Raw genomic sequence first — 19188 nt, 5'->3', positions numbered from 1 at the left:
CTGAGCAACTGAACTGAACTGAACTGGTCCCGGCTCGCAGCTGGTTCTGGCCTGGAGCAGGGCTGCTGACTGGGACTGGCTATTTGGGGGAGGTGGGGGGAGTGCGGCCAGATCCTGGAGAAGACGACGAAAAGAGTGCGTATTTTTCTAGGGAGGAGGACTCCTGCGGGACCGTACCCCTCATAAACATGAACGAACTCTCCGGCCCGCGCCGGCGCCTGCCCCTCACAAAGATGGCGTCTCACAGATTCTTATTGGTCGCAGTGGCGATGGGCAGCTCTGATTGGCGAAGAGAGGAGGCGGGTCGGGGGCGGGCCCAGGAGCTTAGTTTTTTTCGGTCCGGGCCTAGCGTGCAGCTGCCTGGCCCTCTACAATGTCTCGGGCACGCTGCCACGCTCTCTTCCTGGCAGCGGTTTCTCCGCGTGGTGCAACAACCAGGGTCGCAGTGCGGCGAGGGTTGAGCGCGTGGCCTGTGCTGCAGGAGCCAGACATGGAGTATCAGGTATCTTTGCCCTCCGGCGGGAGGTCACGCAATGACTCGTGAGCCAGCCTGAGGTCACTTAGCATCTGGTCTGCGCTAAGCTGAGTGGGTGGCCAGGAGCCTGGGACCGAGAGACTCGCAGGGGTCGAGGGGCGGGGCGGGCGGGGACCTTCTGGAGTCTGGAGGTGGGGACAGGCACCAGGAAGTTGGGCCCCGCTCTACCGGATTTGGAAATTCTGAGGCTGAAGTGAACCGCGGTTGGAAGAGAGGAAGGGGACGCCTGATGGTAGGACCAGCGGCTCAGCTGAGATTCTGGAGTTATTACAGTGTCTCCGGACTCCGAAGCAGCAGTTGGGGGTGGGGGAGAGTAGAGGGATTCGGGAGTTCAGACTTGGGAGATCCAGGAGTCTAGATGTGGGTTGGAGTCTCCAGGATTCAGGCAGAAGGAGATCCAAGTGCTTAGAATTGGGGGACAGGCAGAACTCAGGAGCGGGGGCGGTGGTTAGACAAAAAACTTCCTCCTGGTTCTGTGCCAAAGGCCGGTTGCCAGAGACCAGCACAGGATGGTGGCCAGGCAGGTGGCACAAGTTTGACGAGTAGGGCCTGCAACCAGGGCCTGCCATTGAGGCCCTGAAGGATTATAAATATCACTCCCACTTCCACCACCCAGTGTGAACTGTCCTGAGGCTATGCCTACCTGCCTTCTTGTCTGGGCAACCCTGGCACACCCTTCCTCCCGCTGAGACTCCTCTTTACCAACTGGTTGCTTCAAGCAACTCTTCTCTGGGTCAGAATGTGGGATCCCAATCCTCAGGGTTAGGCATGGAAGCCTCCAGGAATTCCTAGTTCTAATTCCGTCAGTTCTAAGATCCTAGCCTTCTGTGGTTCTGGCCCTGCTTTAGGAGGAGCCTGATATAGTGGTGAACTATGGAGGGAATTGGGCTTCCCCAGTAGCTCAGTGGTAAAGGATCTACCTGCCAGTGCAGGAGATGCAGGGGACATGGGTTCAATCCCTGGCTCAGGAAGATCCCCTGGGGAAGGAAACGACAACACACTCCAGTATTCTTGCCTGGGAAGTCCCATGGACAGAGGAACCTGGTGGGCTACGGTCCATGGGGTTGCAAACAGCTGGACATGACTGAGCATGCACACACGCATGCACGCATGGAGAGAATTAGAGCAAAGGCCTGAGAGTGAAGCCTAGTCCCGTTAGTCATTTTACCTCTTTTTGCCTGGCACTCCCTAGGTGAAGCTGAACTGCCCCAGGCTCCCATTTCTGCCAGAGCTAGAAAGATGCCACTTCTTTCTCAGTGGTGCCTAACCTCTGGGCTGGGGCACCAGGGCTGGCCTGGCAGTCCTGGTACCTGGGCCTAGCCACTGGCATGCTGTGTGCCTCTGTCCCTGTGGGCCCCTAATGCGCCTTAACTTGCTACCTGGGGCTCACTGCCAGGATGCCGTGCGTACACTCAACACCCTGCAGACCAATGCTAACTACTTGGAGATGGTGAAGCGTAAGCGGGGTGACCCCCAGACACAGCTGGAAGCCATGAAGCTGTACTTGGCACGGAGTGGGCTGCAGGTAAGGTGGAAGGGTCTGTAACCACCTCCACCCCCCACTTCTGTCTGTGCATCCTGTGCCTGAGGCAGGGACCTTGTCTGTCTGTCCCAGGTGGAGGACTTGGACCAGCTGAACATTATCCACATCACTGGAACCAAGGGGAAGGTGAATCACTGGACCCAGGGGTAGGGCGTCCACAGGCTGGGGTGGGGGGTTGGGACCTGCCCAGACAAGACCTTTTCTTTACAGGGCTCCACGTGTGCCTTCACTGAACGTATCCTCCGAAGCTATGGCCTGAAGACGGGGTTCTTTAGGTACTGAGGTACAGAGGGATGTGGTGTCCCCTAGCTGTCTGGGGGGCTCTGGATCCAACCTGAACCTCAGGGCCAGGGTCACCCACAGGAACTCAGCTGCATGTCTTTCTGACCAGTGTTTATTCATTCAACATACAGTTAGCATTTAGTGTATTAGCCCAAGTTTATGGCAATCTCTAATTTTCATAATGCAAAGAACTTGGGGAGGGGAGCAGCGACTTGAATGGATAAAAGAAATATACAGCTGGAAAAGTCAGATATCTTTTTATTTCTTTTTTGGCCACATCGTGCAGTATGAGGGATCTTAGTTCCCTAACCAGGGATCAAACCCGTGCCCCCTGCAGTGGAAGTGTGGAGACTTAACCACTGGACTGCCAGGGAAGTCCCTCAGACGTCTTTTTTTTCAGTTCAGTTCAGTTCAGTTGCTCAGTCGTGTCTGACTCGTTGTGACCCCATGAACTGCAGCACGTCAGGCCTCCCTGTCCATCACCAATTCCCGGAGCCTACCCAAACTCATGTCCATTGAGTCGGTGATGCCATCCAACCATCTTATTATCCTCTGTCATCCCCTTCTCCTCCTGCCTTCAATCTTTCCCAGCATCAGGGTCTTTTCAAACGAGTCAGTTCTTTGCATCAGGTGGCCAATAAGTCTGAATTTGGCAATAAGGAGTTCATGGTCTGAGCCACAGTCAGCTCCTGGTCTTGTTTTTGCTGACTGTATAGAGCTTCTCCATCTTTGACTGCAAAAAATATAATCAATTTGATTTCAGCATTGGCCATCTGGTGACGTCCACGTATACAGTCTTCTCTTGTATTGTTGGAAGAGGGTGTTTGTTATGACCAGTGCATTCTCTTGGCAAAACTCTATTAGTCTTTGCCCTGCTTCATTCCGTATTCCAAGGCCAAATTTGCCTGTTACTCCAGGTGTTTCTTGACTTCCTACTTTTGCATTCCAGTCCCCTATAATGAAAGGGACATCTTTTTTGGGTGTTAGTTCTAAAAGATCTTGTAGGTCTTCATAGAACCGTTCAACTTCAGCTTCTTCAGCGTTACTGATCAGGACATAGACTTGGATTACTGTGATACTGAATAACCGGTTTGCCTTGGAAACGAACAGAGATCATTCTGTCATTTTTGAGATTGCATCCAAGTACTGCATTTTGGACTCTTTTGTTAACTATGATGGCTACTCCATTTCTTCTAAGGGATTCCTTTTTTTTTTTTAAGATTTATGTATTATTTATTGGTTGTGGTGGGTCTTCATCACTGCTGTGCGGGCTTTCTCTAGTTGCGGCAAGCAGGGGCTACACCTCGTTGTGGTATGGGGGCTTCTCATCGCAGTTGCTTTTCTTGTGGAGCACAGGCTTTAGGGCACGTGGGCTTCAGTAGTGGCCGCGCTCAGGCTCAATAGTTCTGGTGCATGGGCTTGGTTGCTCTGCAGCATGTGGGATCTTCCCAGACCAGGGATCGAACCAGTGTCCCTTGCATTGCAAGGCAGATTCTTAACCACTGGACCATCAGGAAAGCCCCCTCAGATATCTTTTTATTAACTTAAATTCCTTACACAGTTTTTAAATCACATAGAAATATTTATCAGTTAGGGTATCTTTGCCATAAGGAGCAGAAAGCCTGGCTAGTAAGGGCTTAGACAGTAAGCATAGGGTATGATGCCCCTGTCGAGGTCTCCCTAGTGGGCAGCAGAAGGGAACCCTGTCACTGTGCCAGCCTCAGCCGCTGCTTTGCCCACTGGGCAGCGCCCCGTCTTGGCCACATTCAAGCATCTAAAATCACACCAGAGGATTGGAGTGAGCCGGTGGGGATAGATAGGGGTCCCTCTCCCTGAAGCTGTATGTGCCTTTCTTAAACCCATCTCTGGCAAAGCAGTGGAATTAACATGCCAGCGAATCGCTCAGGTTTCAGTCCCTAGGCTTGGGGCATTCAAGATGTGTGCCTCCTTCTATTTTACCAGTTCTATCAAGTGACCTCTGTAAACAGCTGAAACCAGCTGACTGAAGTCCTTTCAGATCAGTGTGTTTTCCCTTCACAGTTCTTTGTTCAAAATAGAGAAATGGAGAGGATTCATAATATGAGAGGGTCTTTGAGGATTCGAATAGAAGCCCCAAATCTCATCTAAAATAATTTGAGGAGTTAAAAACTCAGCCTTCAGCTTGGGCCCATGTGGCCTCATGGGCCAGTCTGGGGCTGCAACTTGAACACAGCTGATGAGGCTTTGTCCTCAAGGACAGGAAGACAGACAGACATTATGGGGACAGATGTTGGCAGAGTAGCTGATTGGTGTGGGCTGCTGGAGGCAGTGCTATAGGAGCCCAGAGAGCATTCCAGACCAGCCTGGTGGGGAGGATCCTTTCTCTCTGCTGGAGGAGTGGTCTTAACTTGAGATCTGTGTAGTGGGCAGGTCCACAGGTAGGCCTGGAGATAGAAAGTACGTGGGCAGGCGGGGGAGGAAGCAGGGCTGGAGGAGCTAAAAAATAGTCCAGAGGAGCTGGGGCACAGGGACCTTCCAAGGGATGCAGGAGAGGTGAGGTACAGAGGCCAGTGGAACCAGCCCCACTGGGGCCTAGAAGGCCGAGGTGAGGAGCGAGAAGGGTTTTCAGCAGGACAGTGACATAGCCTGATTTGTTTTTCCAAAAGACGGGTCTGACTATGGGGCGGGGGTGGGGGGCAGCCTGGGGGTCTTGGGAAGGGAGTTTCCTGATGACCCTTGTTCTTTCGACAGCTCTCCCCACCTGGTGCAGGTGCGTGAGCGGATCCGCATCAATGGGCAGCCCATAAGCTCCGAGCTCTTCACCAAGCACTTCTGGCGCCTCTACCACCGGCTGGAGGAGACCAAGGTGCCTGTGCCAGAGGGCTGGTGGGTGGGCAGGCTAGGGGACCTCAAGTGGGTGGGTAGACCCAGAGGGCGCTGCGCATCCCAGGACACCATCTCCCCAGCACAGAGGCTGCAGTGGCCCCGAGCTCTGACATGATCCTGTCCACAGGACGACAGCAGCTGTGTCTCCATGCCCGGCTACTTCCGCTTCCTCACGCTGATGGCCTTCCACGTCTTCCTCCAAGAGAAGGTGTGTATGGCCCCCTCCCCAAAACCCTGTGTTCCAGACCTTGGGAAGGGGAATCTCAGCAGGTTAAGGGCTCCCATGCAGTGTCCGGGAGCCCCTGTGCCCCCTGCCATGCCCTGTGGTCCTCTGCAGGTAGACCTGGCAGTGTTGGAAGTAGGCATTGGCGGGGCTTACGACTGCACCAACATCATCAGGTGAGGCCGATGGCTTGGGGAGAGGGATGGCGGCCAGGAGCCCAGGGGCATCCTGGCCCTTTTGTTTCCCGCAGGAAGCCTGTGGTGTGTGGGATCACCTCTCTTGGCATCGACCACACTGGCCTTCTGGGGGACACGATGGAGAAGATCGCATGGCAGAAAGGGGGCATTTTTAAGGTGACCTGGGGAGGGGAGGTACATGGATGGCCTGACCCTGGCCCTCAAGATTCAGGGAAGGGGAGGGGTGCTCATTTGTATCTTAACTCAGAATTAGGTCTTGGAATCAGTGGGGTCTGGGTTCTCATGGGAACTCTGTGTGGGACTGGAACAAGTTGAGCCCCATCTCTGGCCTCAGTCTCCCCATCGAGGGGCTCCCAAAGGTCCAGTGGGGGAAGGCTGAATGGGCTGCCCAGAACCAGGGATGTGGGGGCCAGAGATGGGCAGTGGAGCACCTTGGGCAGCCCCTGGCTCACTCTCCGTGTCCTCCACAGAGTGGCGTCCCTGCCTTCACCGTGCTCCAGCCTGACGAGCCGCTGGCGGTGCTAAGGGACAGGGCTCAGCAGATCTCAGTGAGTCTGATGGAGCTGCCGGGGGTGGAGGAGGACTGCCTGGGGAGGCACTTTATCCTCTGGGCCCTCGGTTTGCTCATCTGTGTTCGTCCAGCTGGGGTGCATCTCGGTTCTAGGAACAGGGTTTGGTGGGTTCTGGTAGATGGAAGGGCTGATGGCATCAGGGAGGGCTATCCCCTGAGCAGCTGCTGCCTATCTCCCCCGCAGTGTCCCCTCTACCTGTGCCCACCACTACAAGCCCTGGAGGAAGGGGGGCCACCACTGACCCTGGGCCTGGAGGGAGAGCACCAGCGGTCCAATGCTGCCCTGGCCTTGCAGGTGGCCCGCTGCTGGCTGCAGCAGAAAGGTTACCAGGGTAAGTGGACAGGTCAGTGGGTGGGCAGGGGACAGGTGGACCTGCCTCTGAGGGCCCTTAGAGGTGAGGACCGAGCCCACTGAAGCCCTCCCTCTCCCTTCCCTTCCCTGCCAGATGCTGGGGAGCTGAAGGCATCCAGGCCCAGCCTCCCGGGGCAGCTGCCCCTGGCACCTGTGTTCCAGCCCACGCCCCGCATGCAGCAGGGTGAGTTGGACCTTTCTGCCCAGCTGGGCCCCCTTCAGGTGTTTTCTTTTGGTCTCCTATTAGAGAGGTGGGGCCAAAGGTGCCTTAAGAGAAAGGACTCTGCTGAAGGCAGCAAACTTCCCACACTTTGAGTCCGTGAAGTCTCTCTGAACCTGTTTCCCCATCTGCCAAGTGAGACCATGATAGGATCCACTGAGAGGTGCTGTCACTAAAGGACTGAGTCCAGAGCCTGGCAGATATGGGATACAGTGCCCGGGTGGCCCGTGGTAGCTGCCAGAACTGTCATGCTTGTCATCATCAGGAGACCATGAGGGTCTTGAGGACGGTGATACTCTTCAGGTTTCTTGCTTCCCCTCAAAGCTTTCAGCACATACTAGGACCTCGTGGCTGTTAAAGCCCTTCAGCAGATGGTTCCAGAGAGCCCACTGTGTGCCAGGCCCTGTGTCAGGGCCGTGAGACAGTCCTGGAGCCAGGGGGTTTACATCCCAGCCCCAGGACTCAGGGCTTCCCTGGGGGATCAACGGTGCAGAATACGCCTGCAATGCAGGAGACGTGGCAGACACAGGTTTAATCCCTGGGTCGGGAAGCTCCCCTTGGAGAAGGAAACGGCAACCCACTCCGGGATTCTTGCCTGGGAAATCCCATGGACAGAGGAGCCTGGCGGGCTCCAGGCGGTTGCAAAGCGTCCGATGCAACTGAAGCAACTGAGCACACAAGCCCAGGACTCACTCGCTCAGTGACCTAATCTCTCTGAGTCAGGGTTCTCTGCCTGCATTTTGGGACTAATATATGACAGCAGCCCCCCTCTCAGGGCTGCCTGGAAGATTCCACCCGATAAGGCAGCCAAACAGTTAATCCCAGCGACTAGGGCCCAACCAGAGGCTTCTGGGCCAATCAGATTGGCGAGTAACGAGGGCTCTGAGTACGGGCAAGCAGTTAGTTGAGGACCGGAGTGGGAGAATACGGGAGGGCTGGCTCGGGGCTGCGCCTGGAGGACTGCCTTGCTCCCCAACCCCAGGGCTTCGGCACACGGAATGGCCAGGTCGGACGCAGTTGCTGCGGCGCGGGCCTCTTACCTGGTACCTGGACGGCGCGCACACCACCAGCAGCATGCAAGCCTGTGTGCGCTGGTTCCGCCAGGCGCTGCACCGCTGCGAGAGGCCAGACAGGTGAGCAGCGGGCCGAGGCGGGGCCGGGACATGGGGTCCAGGGGAGGGGGCGGGACCTCGGGGAAGGATGGGGCAGGGCTTGGTCTGTGGAGAGGGGCGGGACCTTGAGGAGGGGTGGAGCGTGGGCGGGGGCGAGGCTGGGTCAGTGGGGAGGGGTGGGACCTCAGGGAACGATGGGGCGGGGCTTGGTCAGCGGAAAGGGGCAGGACCTTGAGGAGGGGTGGGGCATGGGCGGGGCTGGACCTCGGGGACGGATGGGGCGGGACAAGAGGACAGGCTCGGACTGGGACAGCAGGGAAGGAGAGGCAGTTTCTGGAGGAAGGATGGGGCGGGGCCCGCGGAGAAGGGGTGGGAGGCGCCTCCTCTCTGACGTCCCCTGCCCTCTAACCCTTCCGTCTCCCAGCGGTTCCGAGGTGCGCGTCTTGCTCTTCAACTCCACTGGGGACCGGGATTCCGCGGCCCTGCTGAAGCTGCTGCAGGTGAGGAACTGGCTGGGGTATGGGCAGCAGGCAGGCCAGCTCGGGTGCTGGCTTTGACCCCAGAGCCGTGCCTTCATCCCTGAGCCTGTTTCCTCAGCTGGAGAATGGCACTGATTGCTCATTCCCCTCCTGAACTGTGTTATAAAAGCATTGGGCACAGGGAAGTCACTGCCCGCATTTTCTGTGGTCACACTCAAGACCAGGATTATAGGCAGGACCAGGTAAGTGGTGTGAGGTGCAGGCTCTGGATTCACTTGTCAGGTTCCCTTCCGCCACTGGCATGTGACCCTGGATAAGAGATGGCATTTCCCTGAGCTCAGTTTGCCTCACCATAAAACAGGGATGTTACTATGATACCTGCTTCTAAACTTTGGTTTACCCAAGAAGACACATAGAACATAGATGGCCCATAAGTATATGAGAGTGTACTCAACATGCCAGATCAGTACAATGCAAATCAAAACCACAAGGAGATATTATTATCTCACACCTGTTAGAATGGCAGTCATCAAAAAGACAAGAGAAAGTAAGCATTGGAGAGGATGGAGACAAAAGGGAACACCTATGAACTGTTAGTGGGATATCATTTCACAGCAGCTATGGATAATAATAGGATAATAATAGACAGGTTTTTCAAAAAAGTTAAAAACTGGTATGTTATATGATCTGGCAATTCCACTTCTGGGGACTTATCCTAAGAAAATAAAAGCACTAACTTGAAAAGATTAAAAAAATAATAAAATTTGGTTTAAGGGGTCACTGGACTAATAAGTATAGAGGGAGAGGCCCCACTGTGCCCAGGGAAACTGAGTCTGCCCTGGCTGTCAAGGCTGAAAGGGCTCCTAGGGATCGTTTCCCATTTCATAGACCCAGATGCTAAATCTGTCCTTCATATCCACGACCTCGCTCCTTTGTGCTCAGTAGATGGGTCACCTTAAGTCAATGTGCATGCCCCCTCCAGTCTGTCTCCCTGTCTGTGCTGGGCCATGCTTCTCAGGCCACAGGCCATACGGGGTACACTGAGGTAGATCGGGAGGCAGGGGGCGTGGAAGTGCTGTGGGTGGGTTTATGCAGTAGCGCTCCAGTTCAGCTGGGCGGGGGGTGGCATCTCTCGAGATGGGGACAATGGATGTGGACTCTGGGGGTGCTGTGTGGAAGTCAGGGTGGGGGGCCTCCTCTCAGGCCCTGACACTGAGCTTCTCCCTTTGGCCTTCTAGCCCTGCCAGTTTGACTATGCCATTTTCTGCCCTAACCTGGCAGAGATGGCATCAACAGACAATGCAGGTGAGTTGACAGGCATGGTCCCTGGGGTGGGCAGGCGGCAGAGGGCCCTGAGGTGGATTGCTGTGTGGGTGACAGTGGGGGTTTTTAAACTGGAGGTCTTGGGTAGGAACTAGATTTGTTTTATCATATAAATCAATACCCTTTGGTACGTTTTGAATGTTGTTTGTGACTGCAATACTAAAAAGGAATTATTGGGGAAACTAGTTTTCAAAATGCAGGTTACAACCCAGTGATGGTTCTTGAAATCAGCTTAGTCTCAACTAGCATTTTAAATAAAATAGAATAGAGAGTGTCAGTGTGTCTTGCACAAAATTGAGGGTAGGTACTGTCTGATGACATTCTCTTCTAGACGTATACGCGTACACATGTGAGTCCTGGGTTACTGTTATAAAATGTATTCTTTTTTACTGTGGGTTATGTAAAAAGTTTTTTTTTAAGTAATCTAAAAAATACAGATCTCCAGGCCCCACATCAGATGGCATGGGGATAGTCTGGGAAGGCAGTGAGTTAGGACAGAAAGAGGTGCTCCGTGGGTAGAAGCCCCAGCATTGAAGCTAAACTGCCTGGGCCTGTTTCTCACCAGCTCTGCGACAAAGGGCAGTCACCGAACTTTCTGAGCCTCCGTCTCCTCAGAGCTAAGGATGGACGGTGCTTGGATAGAGCCTGGCATTGAGCAGGGGCTCACGGCATGCTTCCCCTCCCCTCCCCTGGGCTGCCTCACTGATGTGTCTGTCCCTGGGCCCCGCAGACCAACAGAACTTCACAGTGACACTGGACCAGGTGCTGCTCCGCTGCCTCGCCCACCAACAGCACTGGAGTCGCCTGCATGAGGAGCAGGTCAGCCCGGACCCCTGGAGCACCCCCAGCCAGGAGCAGGATGGGCCTGCATCTCTGCTGCTGGCGCCTCACCCACCCCACACCCACAGTGCCAGCTCCCTCGTCTTCAGCTGCATCTCCCATGCCTTGCAGTGGATCACCCAAGGCCGGGACCCTCTCTTTCAGCCGCCCAGTCCCCCACGGGGCCTCCTCGCCCACCCTGTGGCAGACAGTGGGGCCATGGTACTCCAAGAGGCTGCCGCCATTCACGTGCTGGTCACAGGCAGCCTGCACCTGGTGGGCGGTGTCCTGAAGCTGCTGGAGCCCTCCCTGTCCCAGTAGCCCAGGCAGTGGGGTGGAGGGGATGGGCATTTGCCCTGCATCTCCCATGAACTCCTAAACTATTTGCCTTTTGTGCCTTCCTGATTCTGTCTAGACTGACCCAGGGTCTTGGGCTCTAGGCAGTGAAATAGAGAGCTGGAGGCAGGATGCTGAGCTCTATCTCTGAGCCTTGGATGCCCCTAGTCTCTTCTTCCTGGTTCTCCAGCTGTTGGAGCACACCTGACCATCCAGCCCATTTCTACTCCCACCCTGCCTGTTTCCTGTCTCAGGCCCAGCTTACTGTGTAAGCTGTCTGACCAAGCCTGGGGCCCTGCCGGCTGTTGGCTGCTGGTTGATAGATTTCCTCCTCCCAGTGGCCTTCTGGGAAAGGACACGGTCCCTGCCTGGGGTCCCCAGGGCGCAGAGGGTGGCTGAAATGATTTAAAGCTTTGAACTTTTTTTTTTTTTTCCTTAAAAAAAAAAATTGGCTGGGACTTCCCTGATAGTCCAGTGGTTTTAAGACTCTGCACTTCCAATGGAGAGGATGTGGGTTCGATCCCTGGCTAAGATCCCACATGCTGTATGGTGTGGCCAAAAAAATTTTCTAAAGCATTGGCTAAACATTTGATGGGCTCCCTGGGTGGCTCAGATGGTAAAGAATCTGCCTGCAATGCAGGAGACCTGGGTTCAATCCCTAGGTTGGGAAGATCTCCTGGAGAAAGGAATGGTTACCCACTCCAGTATTCTTGCCTGGAGAATCCCATGGACAGAGGAGCCTGGTAGACTATACTCCATGGGGTCGCTTGGAGTCAGACATGACCAAGCAACGAACACACAAACATTTGTCAGACATGACCAAGCAACGAACACACAAACATTTGACTGACTCTTGACCTCTAGCTCCCTCAGCAGACAATAAGGGGATGAGGACTATGGCCGGTCCAAGAACTGCCCTGTGTAGGAGCCCAGGTTGTGTGGCCTGGACAAGTCCTTCCCTCTGAGCCTCAGGTGGCCTGTCTGTGAAATGAAAAGGATGAATTGGTGTCCCTTGACCACATGGTAAACACAGGGACTTGTGATCACAAATTCTCACACCCATTTCACAGATAAGAGAATGGTGGCTGGCTTAAAGAAGCCACGGGACTTGTCCACAGTCACACAACCCAGAAGTGGTATTTGAACCCAGAACAGTCACCCCTCTCCCTGGTATAGGTGCCCCTCCCCTTCCAGCCCAGCCCAGCTCTGGTTTCATGGTCTGATTTATTGGTGGTGAGTATATAGGGGAGGACCCAGGACAGACTGCCTGGGGGGTGGGCGTGGGGGGTGTCTGTGTGACAGTTGCAGGGAGGAGCTAGGCTCCCCCACTCCACTCCCAGGCTGCGTGCCCCTCGGCTTCTGTTTCCGCCAGTCATGCCAGTTCCGACGCGGAGACTGCTGGAAGCAGGTGCAGGTGGCTCCGTGCTGGCTCGGTTTCCACAGAGGAGGCGCCATCAGCCTGGGTGGGCTGGACTGAGTCCTGGAGTTCTCAACTCCTGCCCAGCCCAGGTCACCGGGTGCTGGGTCCAGGTTACAATGACAGGGGCTTTCTTGGGTGTTTACAGCAATGTGGACGTACAGGGCAGTGGGCTCTCACTCTGCAGTCCCGGGCAGCCACACCCCAGGCCCTCCGGGTTTGAAGGTTCGTCGGGGTGGGGTGGGGGACCCCCAAGGTGTTCCGAGCTGGTGCTCCCACTGGCGGCAGGCCTCTGGGAGGGAGGCAGCAGGGGCGGGTGCAGAGGGCAGGGTTCGTCCTTGGTCAAGTGGAGGGGCTGGGGTCCCGGGATAAGTCCACGGCCAGTGGTTCCCAGCTGGTGGCTGCTCAGTCTCTCCCGCTGGGCGAGGGCTGGCTGGGCACTACGCCATGCTGCTGGTGGAGCAGGGGGTGCTCTGGGTGCTCCCGATGCTGTGGTTGGTGCTACTGCTCTCCGAGGAGGCCGGGGCAGCCACCGCCACCACGGGCTCCCGCTTGCCAGGGTGACCTGGGGGCAGGGGTGGAGGTCAGGGCCCTGGCCAGGGGTCCCCACTGCCCCAGAGACTGCGCTGGGCTCCCCCAGGTGGTGATGGAGGGGACCTAAGCACTCACTGTGGGGGCCTGGGATACTCACGCGTGTGCGAGTAGATGTACCAGAGCGCGGCGGTGAGCAGGGCCCCGATGAGGAAGGCACCAAAGGTGATGCCCAGCACGGCAGGTAGGACGAGGCCTTTGTCTGCACCACCAAGGACAGGATGGCTGCGGTCAGCACCGCTGTCTCCTCCCTGCAACTCCCATCCCCACTCCCCGCCCCGTTGTGCCAGCCAGGAGTGCAGGTTTTGGTGCCAGTCTCAGCTCAGCCACTGACCCTTACTTCTCTGAACCCATTTCCTCATCTAGCCAATGGGATCATCACATCCACACATGGCATGAAGCTGTGTTGTTATGAGCATGCCCTCAAAAGGGCCCAGCCAGGCCTTTGGGGCCATGCCTCTGACTCCCAAGGCTGGTAGAGATACATTTTTAGGGAGGCTGGATGGTATAATCTGAGCAAAGTGTGAGTGGGGCCTGAGAGTCCAGAGTCCCGCTGTGTGACCTTAGGTCAGTCCCTACTCCTCTCAGCCCGCTACCAAAGCAGAAGCCAGAGTGCCCCCTGAGGGCCCTTTGGCTCTCTTCTTGGGTTTTCCCAAGCGTCACTCTTTCTGCACTCCTGATGCCTGTCTGACTGTGGGCCAGGCAGCCTGGCCGTAGGCCTGTGGGTTCCCATCCCCGCAGTGGGGTCATTAGCCTGCCTTCTTGATTGTAGGCTGGGCGCAGGGGCTCCATCCAGGCCCAGGTAGGATGGCCAAGGGGCCGATGTTTCTCCCACCTGCATTCAGCGTCAGGGACTCTCCTGCCCAGGGGGCACCTGGGCCCAGGGGGAACTAAGACAGGTTAGGGGGAGCTGGGCTGAGGGGCATCCTCCACCCTAGGGGTCTTAGGGAAGGAGAGACAAGCACTGCCCCCAAGTCCTGTCCAGTCCCGATTCCAGAAGGCTCCATCTCCCAGCAAGGTCAGCCAGCCACCCTGGGGATCAAGAAGAGCCAAAGGCCTGGGATATGGTCCCATGGGGTGGTCACAAGCAAATGTTCTCCATGTGGAAGATGTAGCTGTGGACCCTGCTCTCTGGGGTCCTCTGAGCGTCCATCACGCCCCACTCTGACCTCAGTCCCTGGAACCTCGGGGATACTTAGAACTCACCATGCAGGCTGGTGCTGATGATGTTCAGGCGTGTGGAGACAGTCTTGTGGACTTCCTGAAGGAGGAAGAGAGCCCGGGGTATGGCACAGCCTTTGAGAGGCAGCTCCAGGCTTCCCCCCTGTCTCTGTGACCCTGGCCTGCCACAGCCCACCCTGGGGCCTTGACTCTGAGCCCCACCTGCACCACCTTCTGGCTGGGGGCCTCTGGGCAAATGCTGGCAGATCTGTGCTCTGGAAGGGTGGCAGCCAGACAATTCTGGGCTGCTCCTGGTGTGTCTCTTTTGAGTTCCTGAAAAGCTCCCGACTCCCATGAGGATTATGGGGACACTGCATCCATTATCCTTGTGAATGCCCAGAAGCCCAGGCTCACTGTGGCCTAGGGAGAGCCCACTCAGGAGTGGTCCCAGAGGCTTCTCCAGCTTCATACAACCATAGAAGCTTCTCATCCTGAAGACCCTTTTATATGCAAGGGCTTGGGGATGACTCTGTGTGTGTGTGTGTGTGTGTGTGTGTGTGTGTGTGTCCAGGGCCCAGTGTTTAAAAACTGGTATATACTGGATGGTGAAGTGTTGTGACCAGTAAGTGCAGAAAATCAGAATTTTGTGTCTTTTGTACTAACCCTCTTCCCTGAGATCTCTTGTTTGTTGAGATTACCATGGTGACCATACTATATGGACAAGATGGGTGGGTGGATGGATTCCTGGGTGGATGGATTGACGGATGATGACTGGGTGTGATTGTAGAAGGATGGATGGATGACTGGGCTGATGGAAGGACTCTGGATGGATGACTGCGTGGGATGGTGAGAAGCATCAGCTGATAAATGATGACTGAAGGGATGGTGGGAAGACAGACAGATGGGTGAAATAATGGATGGATAGACGGATGGACAGATGGATAGTGGGTGCAGCTGCATATTTGACCAATGTCCCAAGACACAGCACAGCCATCCAAAGGCTGTTGGTGGCAGAAAGAGTCCCCTTCGTACCCAGAGGCCACGTGTCTGCCTGTGGCTGTCTTTTGCTCACTGGTTCCACATCCTCCTGATCTATCATATCCCTTCCTGAAAACTCCAGACCCAGAAGCCACCCTTGAAGCTGGGCTGGGCCCGGCCCCCACTCACCAGGGACCGAATCCTGGGATGCATGGTCACAGAGCAGCTGAGGATGCCAGTCGTGGGCATGGGCACCATGTAGCCGCGGAGGAGGAAGCTGAAGCGTATGTCACCACTAGGGCTCGGGGACAGCAGGCTCACGCAGCTGCTCTTGGCTTCCTGGCCCTGGATGAGTTCCACGATTTCCATGTCGGGCCCCAGGTTCAGTTGGCAGCTCTCCAGCTGGATCATGAGCTCAGGGATGGATGGGGACACGCTCACCTGCATGGGTAGGTAAGGGGACCGAGGCGCGGTCAGTTACTCATAACTCTCCACCTTACCTGTTCTCGCGAAATAGGCTAGACTTGTTCTAGAGTTCCTGCTCGGGAACTTTGATGGTGGAAGGACAGTTACTGGCCTGCCTGGAGCAAAGGAGGAGGAGGAAGTGACATTCCAACCACTATCTGAGCTCTGCCTCAGCTCTCCCCACCCCTACAACCCTGCATCAGGTTGGCCCCCGCCTAGCCCTAGGAAGTCAAGTTCCACTGGGGAGAAAGAAAGGCTCTGAGAAATCACAGGGGGCGGCAGGCCTGAGCGGTCAAGTCCAAGTCCGGTACCTGCACAAAGCCCTGCTGGCCCAGCTCGATGGTGTTGGAGGCTTGGAGGAAGTGTGGGCTGAGGTAGAGGCCCAGCTGGAGGGAGAGGCTGTCCATGTTGATGCACTGCACCTTTTTCTGTGGGGATGGGAGGCACCCAGTGAGAAAGCCAAGGGGTGGGAGCAGGAGTCACGGTTCAGGGTTGTTGCGTGACCCTCCTCACCTTAAACCTCCCCCTTCCCCACCACAACTGATATTTATCAAGAACTTGCTCTCAGGAATTCCCTGGCAGTCCAGCAGTTAGGATTCTGTGCTTTCGCTGTTGAAGGCCCGGTGTCTGATCTGAGTCCCTGGTTGGGGGACTAAGATCCCACAAGCCATGCAGCCAGAAAAAGAACTTGCTCCTCACAAGACCTGTGTGCTTTCCATGTCTCCTCTTGGTGACAGCTCATCCCATAGGGGGTTCCTTCCTTATACTCCTATTAACAGGACCTTTGGGCTCTGAAAGCTTATGTGATTTGCCCAAGGCCATGCAGCCAATTCGTGCTTGAACCCTCTGACTTGAGAGACTGAGAACATGACTCTGAACAGTACTGCCCCCATCGCACAGAAGGGGAGACGGGGGCACACTGGAGACACATTGGCTTGCCAGGATCAGGGCCTGAGTCTCCTGAGGCCTGCTCCCCCCGGACCACATGGGTTAGCACATTGACCGTCCATCTCACCCTCTGCGGTGATGAGCTTGACAGGAGTCTGATGACCACCTGCAGGAAGAGAGCCAAGGAGGTGTTCAGAGCCCGAGAGGAGCCCAGAGGGTATCCCACCCAATGAACCCATTTTTTTGGATGGGGAAACTGAGTCAACCAATGGCAAAGCTTGTCTTGTCTTCCTACTAGCACCACACCCGCTCTCCCCAAAGCCTCTCTGCCTGGAAGATCCAGGAGGCACCTGGAGGGGGCACCATCCCTTTTTCCCACTCCAGGTCTTACCTCGTTACTGACCACATTTTCCATCACTTCCATGCCACAGCTGGAGTAGCCACTGCTCAAGACAAACTCGTCTTCTGTTTCCTTAGCTTGGCAGCTGGAGTCCCAGAAGGTCAGGCTTTTGATGGTGCATAGCAGAGTCTGGGCCAGGGTTGCAGGGGGTGTGGGGGAGGCACCGTCAGGAGGCACAGGGCTCCCCAGGGCCTGTCCCTCACACCCCAGCACCAAGGACTGACCACACCCCAGGGGTCTTGAATCACAGCCACGCCTCTGCTCCCATCTCCATTTTTGTTAGGTCTCATCATCCTACACCATTTAAGAGTTACTACTTTTCCTGAACTTGACACACTTCTGTATCTAGCAATAATATCTGTGACATCATGAGTGTGTTCTAGACATATGCATTCATAGAAATTGTGTGGGTTTGTTTTTTTTCCCCTCATTTTAAACAAAAGGCATCATACTGTCCTTCAGGCTTTAGCTTAGTTTCCTCACTGAATAATAAATCACAGACGTCTATCTGTGTGTATATTCATAGACCTAGAATATTCTTTTTAACTTGAGTGTAATGTTCCAAAGATCAGTGGATCACAGTGTATGACATCCAGTGTACTGGATGGCAGTAATGCCAGCCATTGCTGATCCCTGCACCACCTCCTCCACCTCCCAGATATCTGCCGGGCCAGGTAAAGGCAGATAAGAAGGGGGAGATAGGCCGCAGACAGATGGAGCTTCACCTTGGCCCTGATACCACACACCCCAAAACACTTCCACATGGACATAGAGTTAAATGTCATTCTAAAAATCCCTGAGAACATGCATGACTCATCAAGACTCTGGCAGAGAGATTTCCTGCCTCAGAAAGACTAGAAAAAAATCACAAAGGAGAAGATGGCCAGCTAGGATGGCCCAATGTTTTCAAACATCCCGAAAATTAAGAAACACTCTGGCAAAAATTTAAAGAATGATAACAAACCAGGAGAGATTATTTCAATAAGAACGATAGACAAAGGGCCACAAATGTCTTTCTTCATGTAAAAAGCTTATAGAAATAATCAAAGGGTAAAAAAAAGAAATAAGAAAAATACCAAAGGAGGGAGGCTCAAGAGTGAGGGAACATATGTATACTTATGGTTGATTCATGTTGTTATATGGCAGAAATTAACACAACGTAAAGCAATTATCCTCCAATTGAAAAAAAAAATGTTTTAAAGAAGAAAAATACCAAGCCACAAGGTTACAGAGACTTTGATTATTATCAGTTACACAGTATCAAGTTCACACTCACTACTTACTAATCACAGAAGTAGAAACTCAGACAAGAATGGAAGACAAGGTTCCACCTCCCACATCAGCAAAGTTTTTAGACAAAAAAACAATAATTTGGAGAGACAGTTAAGTGTTCTCATTAATCAGCAGTGAAAATTGGAATCATCTTTTGGAAAGCGAGTTGGCAACATGTATGAAAATTTCCAGAAGGTTCCCTCATCTTTGACCCAGCAATCTCAACTGATGTGGAAACCTATCTTAAGAAAACAATTCTATTTATAGAAGAATTTCATGCACAATGACACTTCCTGCATATTTATAATATTACATAATTGAAAACACCCAAATGTCTAACAAGGGAGGAGGAGCTAATTATGGCATTTTGTGTGTGTGTGTGTAATAAAGTTTTATTAAACTATAAAGGAGACAGAGAAAGCTTCTGACATAGGCATCAGAAGGGGGCAGAAAGAGTACCCCCCTGGCTAGTCTTCAGCTGGATGTTATATAGTCACTGCTGCTGCTAAGTCGCTTCAGTCGTGTCCGACTCTGTGTGACCCCAGAGACGGCAGCCCAACAGGCTCCCCCATCCCTGGGATTCTCCAAGCAAGAACACTGGAGTGGGTTGCCATTTCCTTCTCCAAATTATGGCATTTCAATATGATGGGATCTAATGTGTTTTTAAAGTGATATTATTAAGTACATATGAACTTGGGCTTTCCTAGTGGTTCAGAGGGTGAAGAATATGCTTGCAATGCAGGAGTCCCTAGGTCAGGAAGATCCCCTAGAAAATGGAATGGCTACCCACAACAGTATTCTTGCCTGGAGAATTTCATGGACACAGGAGCCTAGAGGGCTACAGTCCATGGTCGTAAAGAGTCAGACATGACTGAGCAACTAACATTGTCACTTTCAGTATTTAGTACATAAGGCTTCCCCAGTGGTTCAGCAGTAAAGAATCCGCCTGCAATGTAGGAGACACGGGAGATGTGGGCTCAGTCTCTGGGTCAGGAAGATCTCCTGGAGAAGGGAACGGCTACCCACTCCAGTATTCTTGCCTGGAGAATTCCATGGACAGAGGAGCCTGGCGGGTAACAGTCCATGGGATCACAAAGAGTCAAACACGACTGAGCACCTAACGCATTGCTCCACACCAGGCGAGGTCGTCAGACCTCCT

At 54.2% G+C, this 19188-nt stretch overlaps 2 protein-coding genes across 6 annotated transcripts in view; one reads left to right on the top strand and one right to left on the bottom strand.

The window, feature by feature from the left end:
• The first annotated feature begins 322 nt into the window (after positions 1–322).
• FPGS (folylpolyglutamate synthase) lies at positions 323–12030 on the top strand. Of its 5 annotated transcripts, none has more exons than XM_005908445.2 (15): positions 323–502; positions 1932–2060; positions 2151–2204; positions 2289–2353; positions 5091–5205; positions 5353–5433; positions 5563–5624; positions 5699–5801; positions 6116–6193; positions 6401–6548; positions 6663–6752; positions 7771–7921; positions 8325–8400; positions 9618–9684; positions 10433–12030. In XM_005908445.2, exons 1-15 carry the CDS (start codon positions 374–376, stop codon positions 10840–10842), a joined length of 1758 nt encoding a protein of 585 aa, XP_005908507.1. In that variant the 5' UTR covers positions 323–373; the 3' UTR covers positions 10843–12030. The 5 variants fall into 5 exon arrangements, with proteins under 5 accessions (XP_005908507.1, XP_070235041.1, XP_070235043.1 ...); XM_070378940.1 differs by having other exon boundaries at positions 1962–2060; positions 10433–11912; XM_070378942.1 differs by having other exon boundaries at positions 369–502; positions 1728–2060; positions 10433–12026.
• A 32-nt stretch (positions 12031–12062) lies between these two features.
• Positions 12063–19188, bottom strand: part of ENG (endoglin) — a 31972-nt gene continuing 24846 nt past the window's right edge. Inside the window, 7 exon segments of the mRNA XM_005908446.3 lie at positions 12063–12839; positions 12966–13067; positions 14072–14126; positions 15194–15445; positions 15781–15897; positions 16485–16523; positions 16749–16886. Of these exon segments, the coding sequence (XP_005908508.2) occupies positions 12715–12839; positions 12966–13067; positions 14072–14126; positions 15194–15445; positions 15781–15897; positions 16485–16523; positions 16749–16886 (828 nt within the window). The 3' untranslated portion in view covers positions 12063–12714.

The sequence above is a fragment of the Bos mutus genome, chromosome 11, assembly GCF_027580195.1.
Source record: "Bos mutus isolate GX-2022 chromosome 11, NWIPB_WYAK_1.1, whole genome shotgun sequence".
Taxonomy (NCBI): domain Eukaryota; kingdom Metazoa; phylum Chordata; class Mammalia; order Artiodactyla; family Bovidae; genus Bos; species Bos mutus.
The sequence above is the reverse complement of the archived record's forward strand: the minus strand, read 5'-3'. Positions and strand labels throughout refer to the sequence as shown.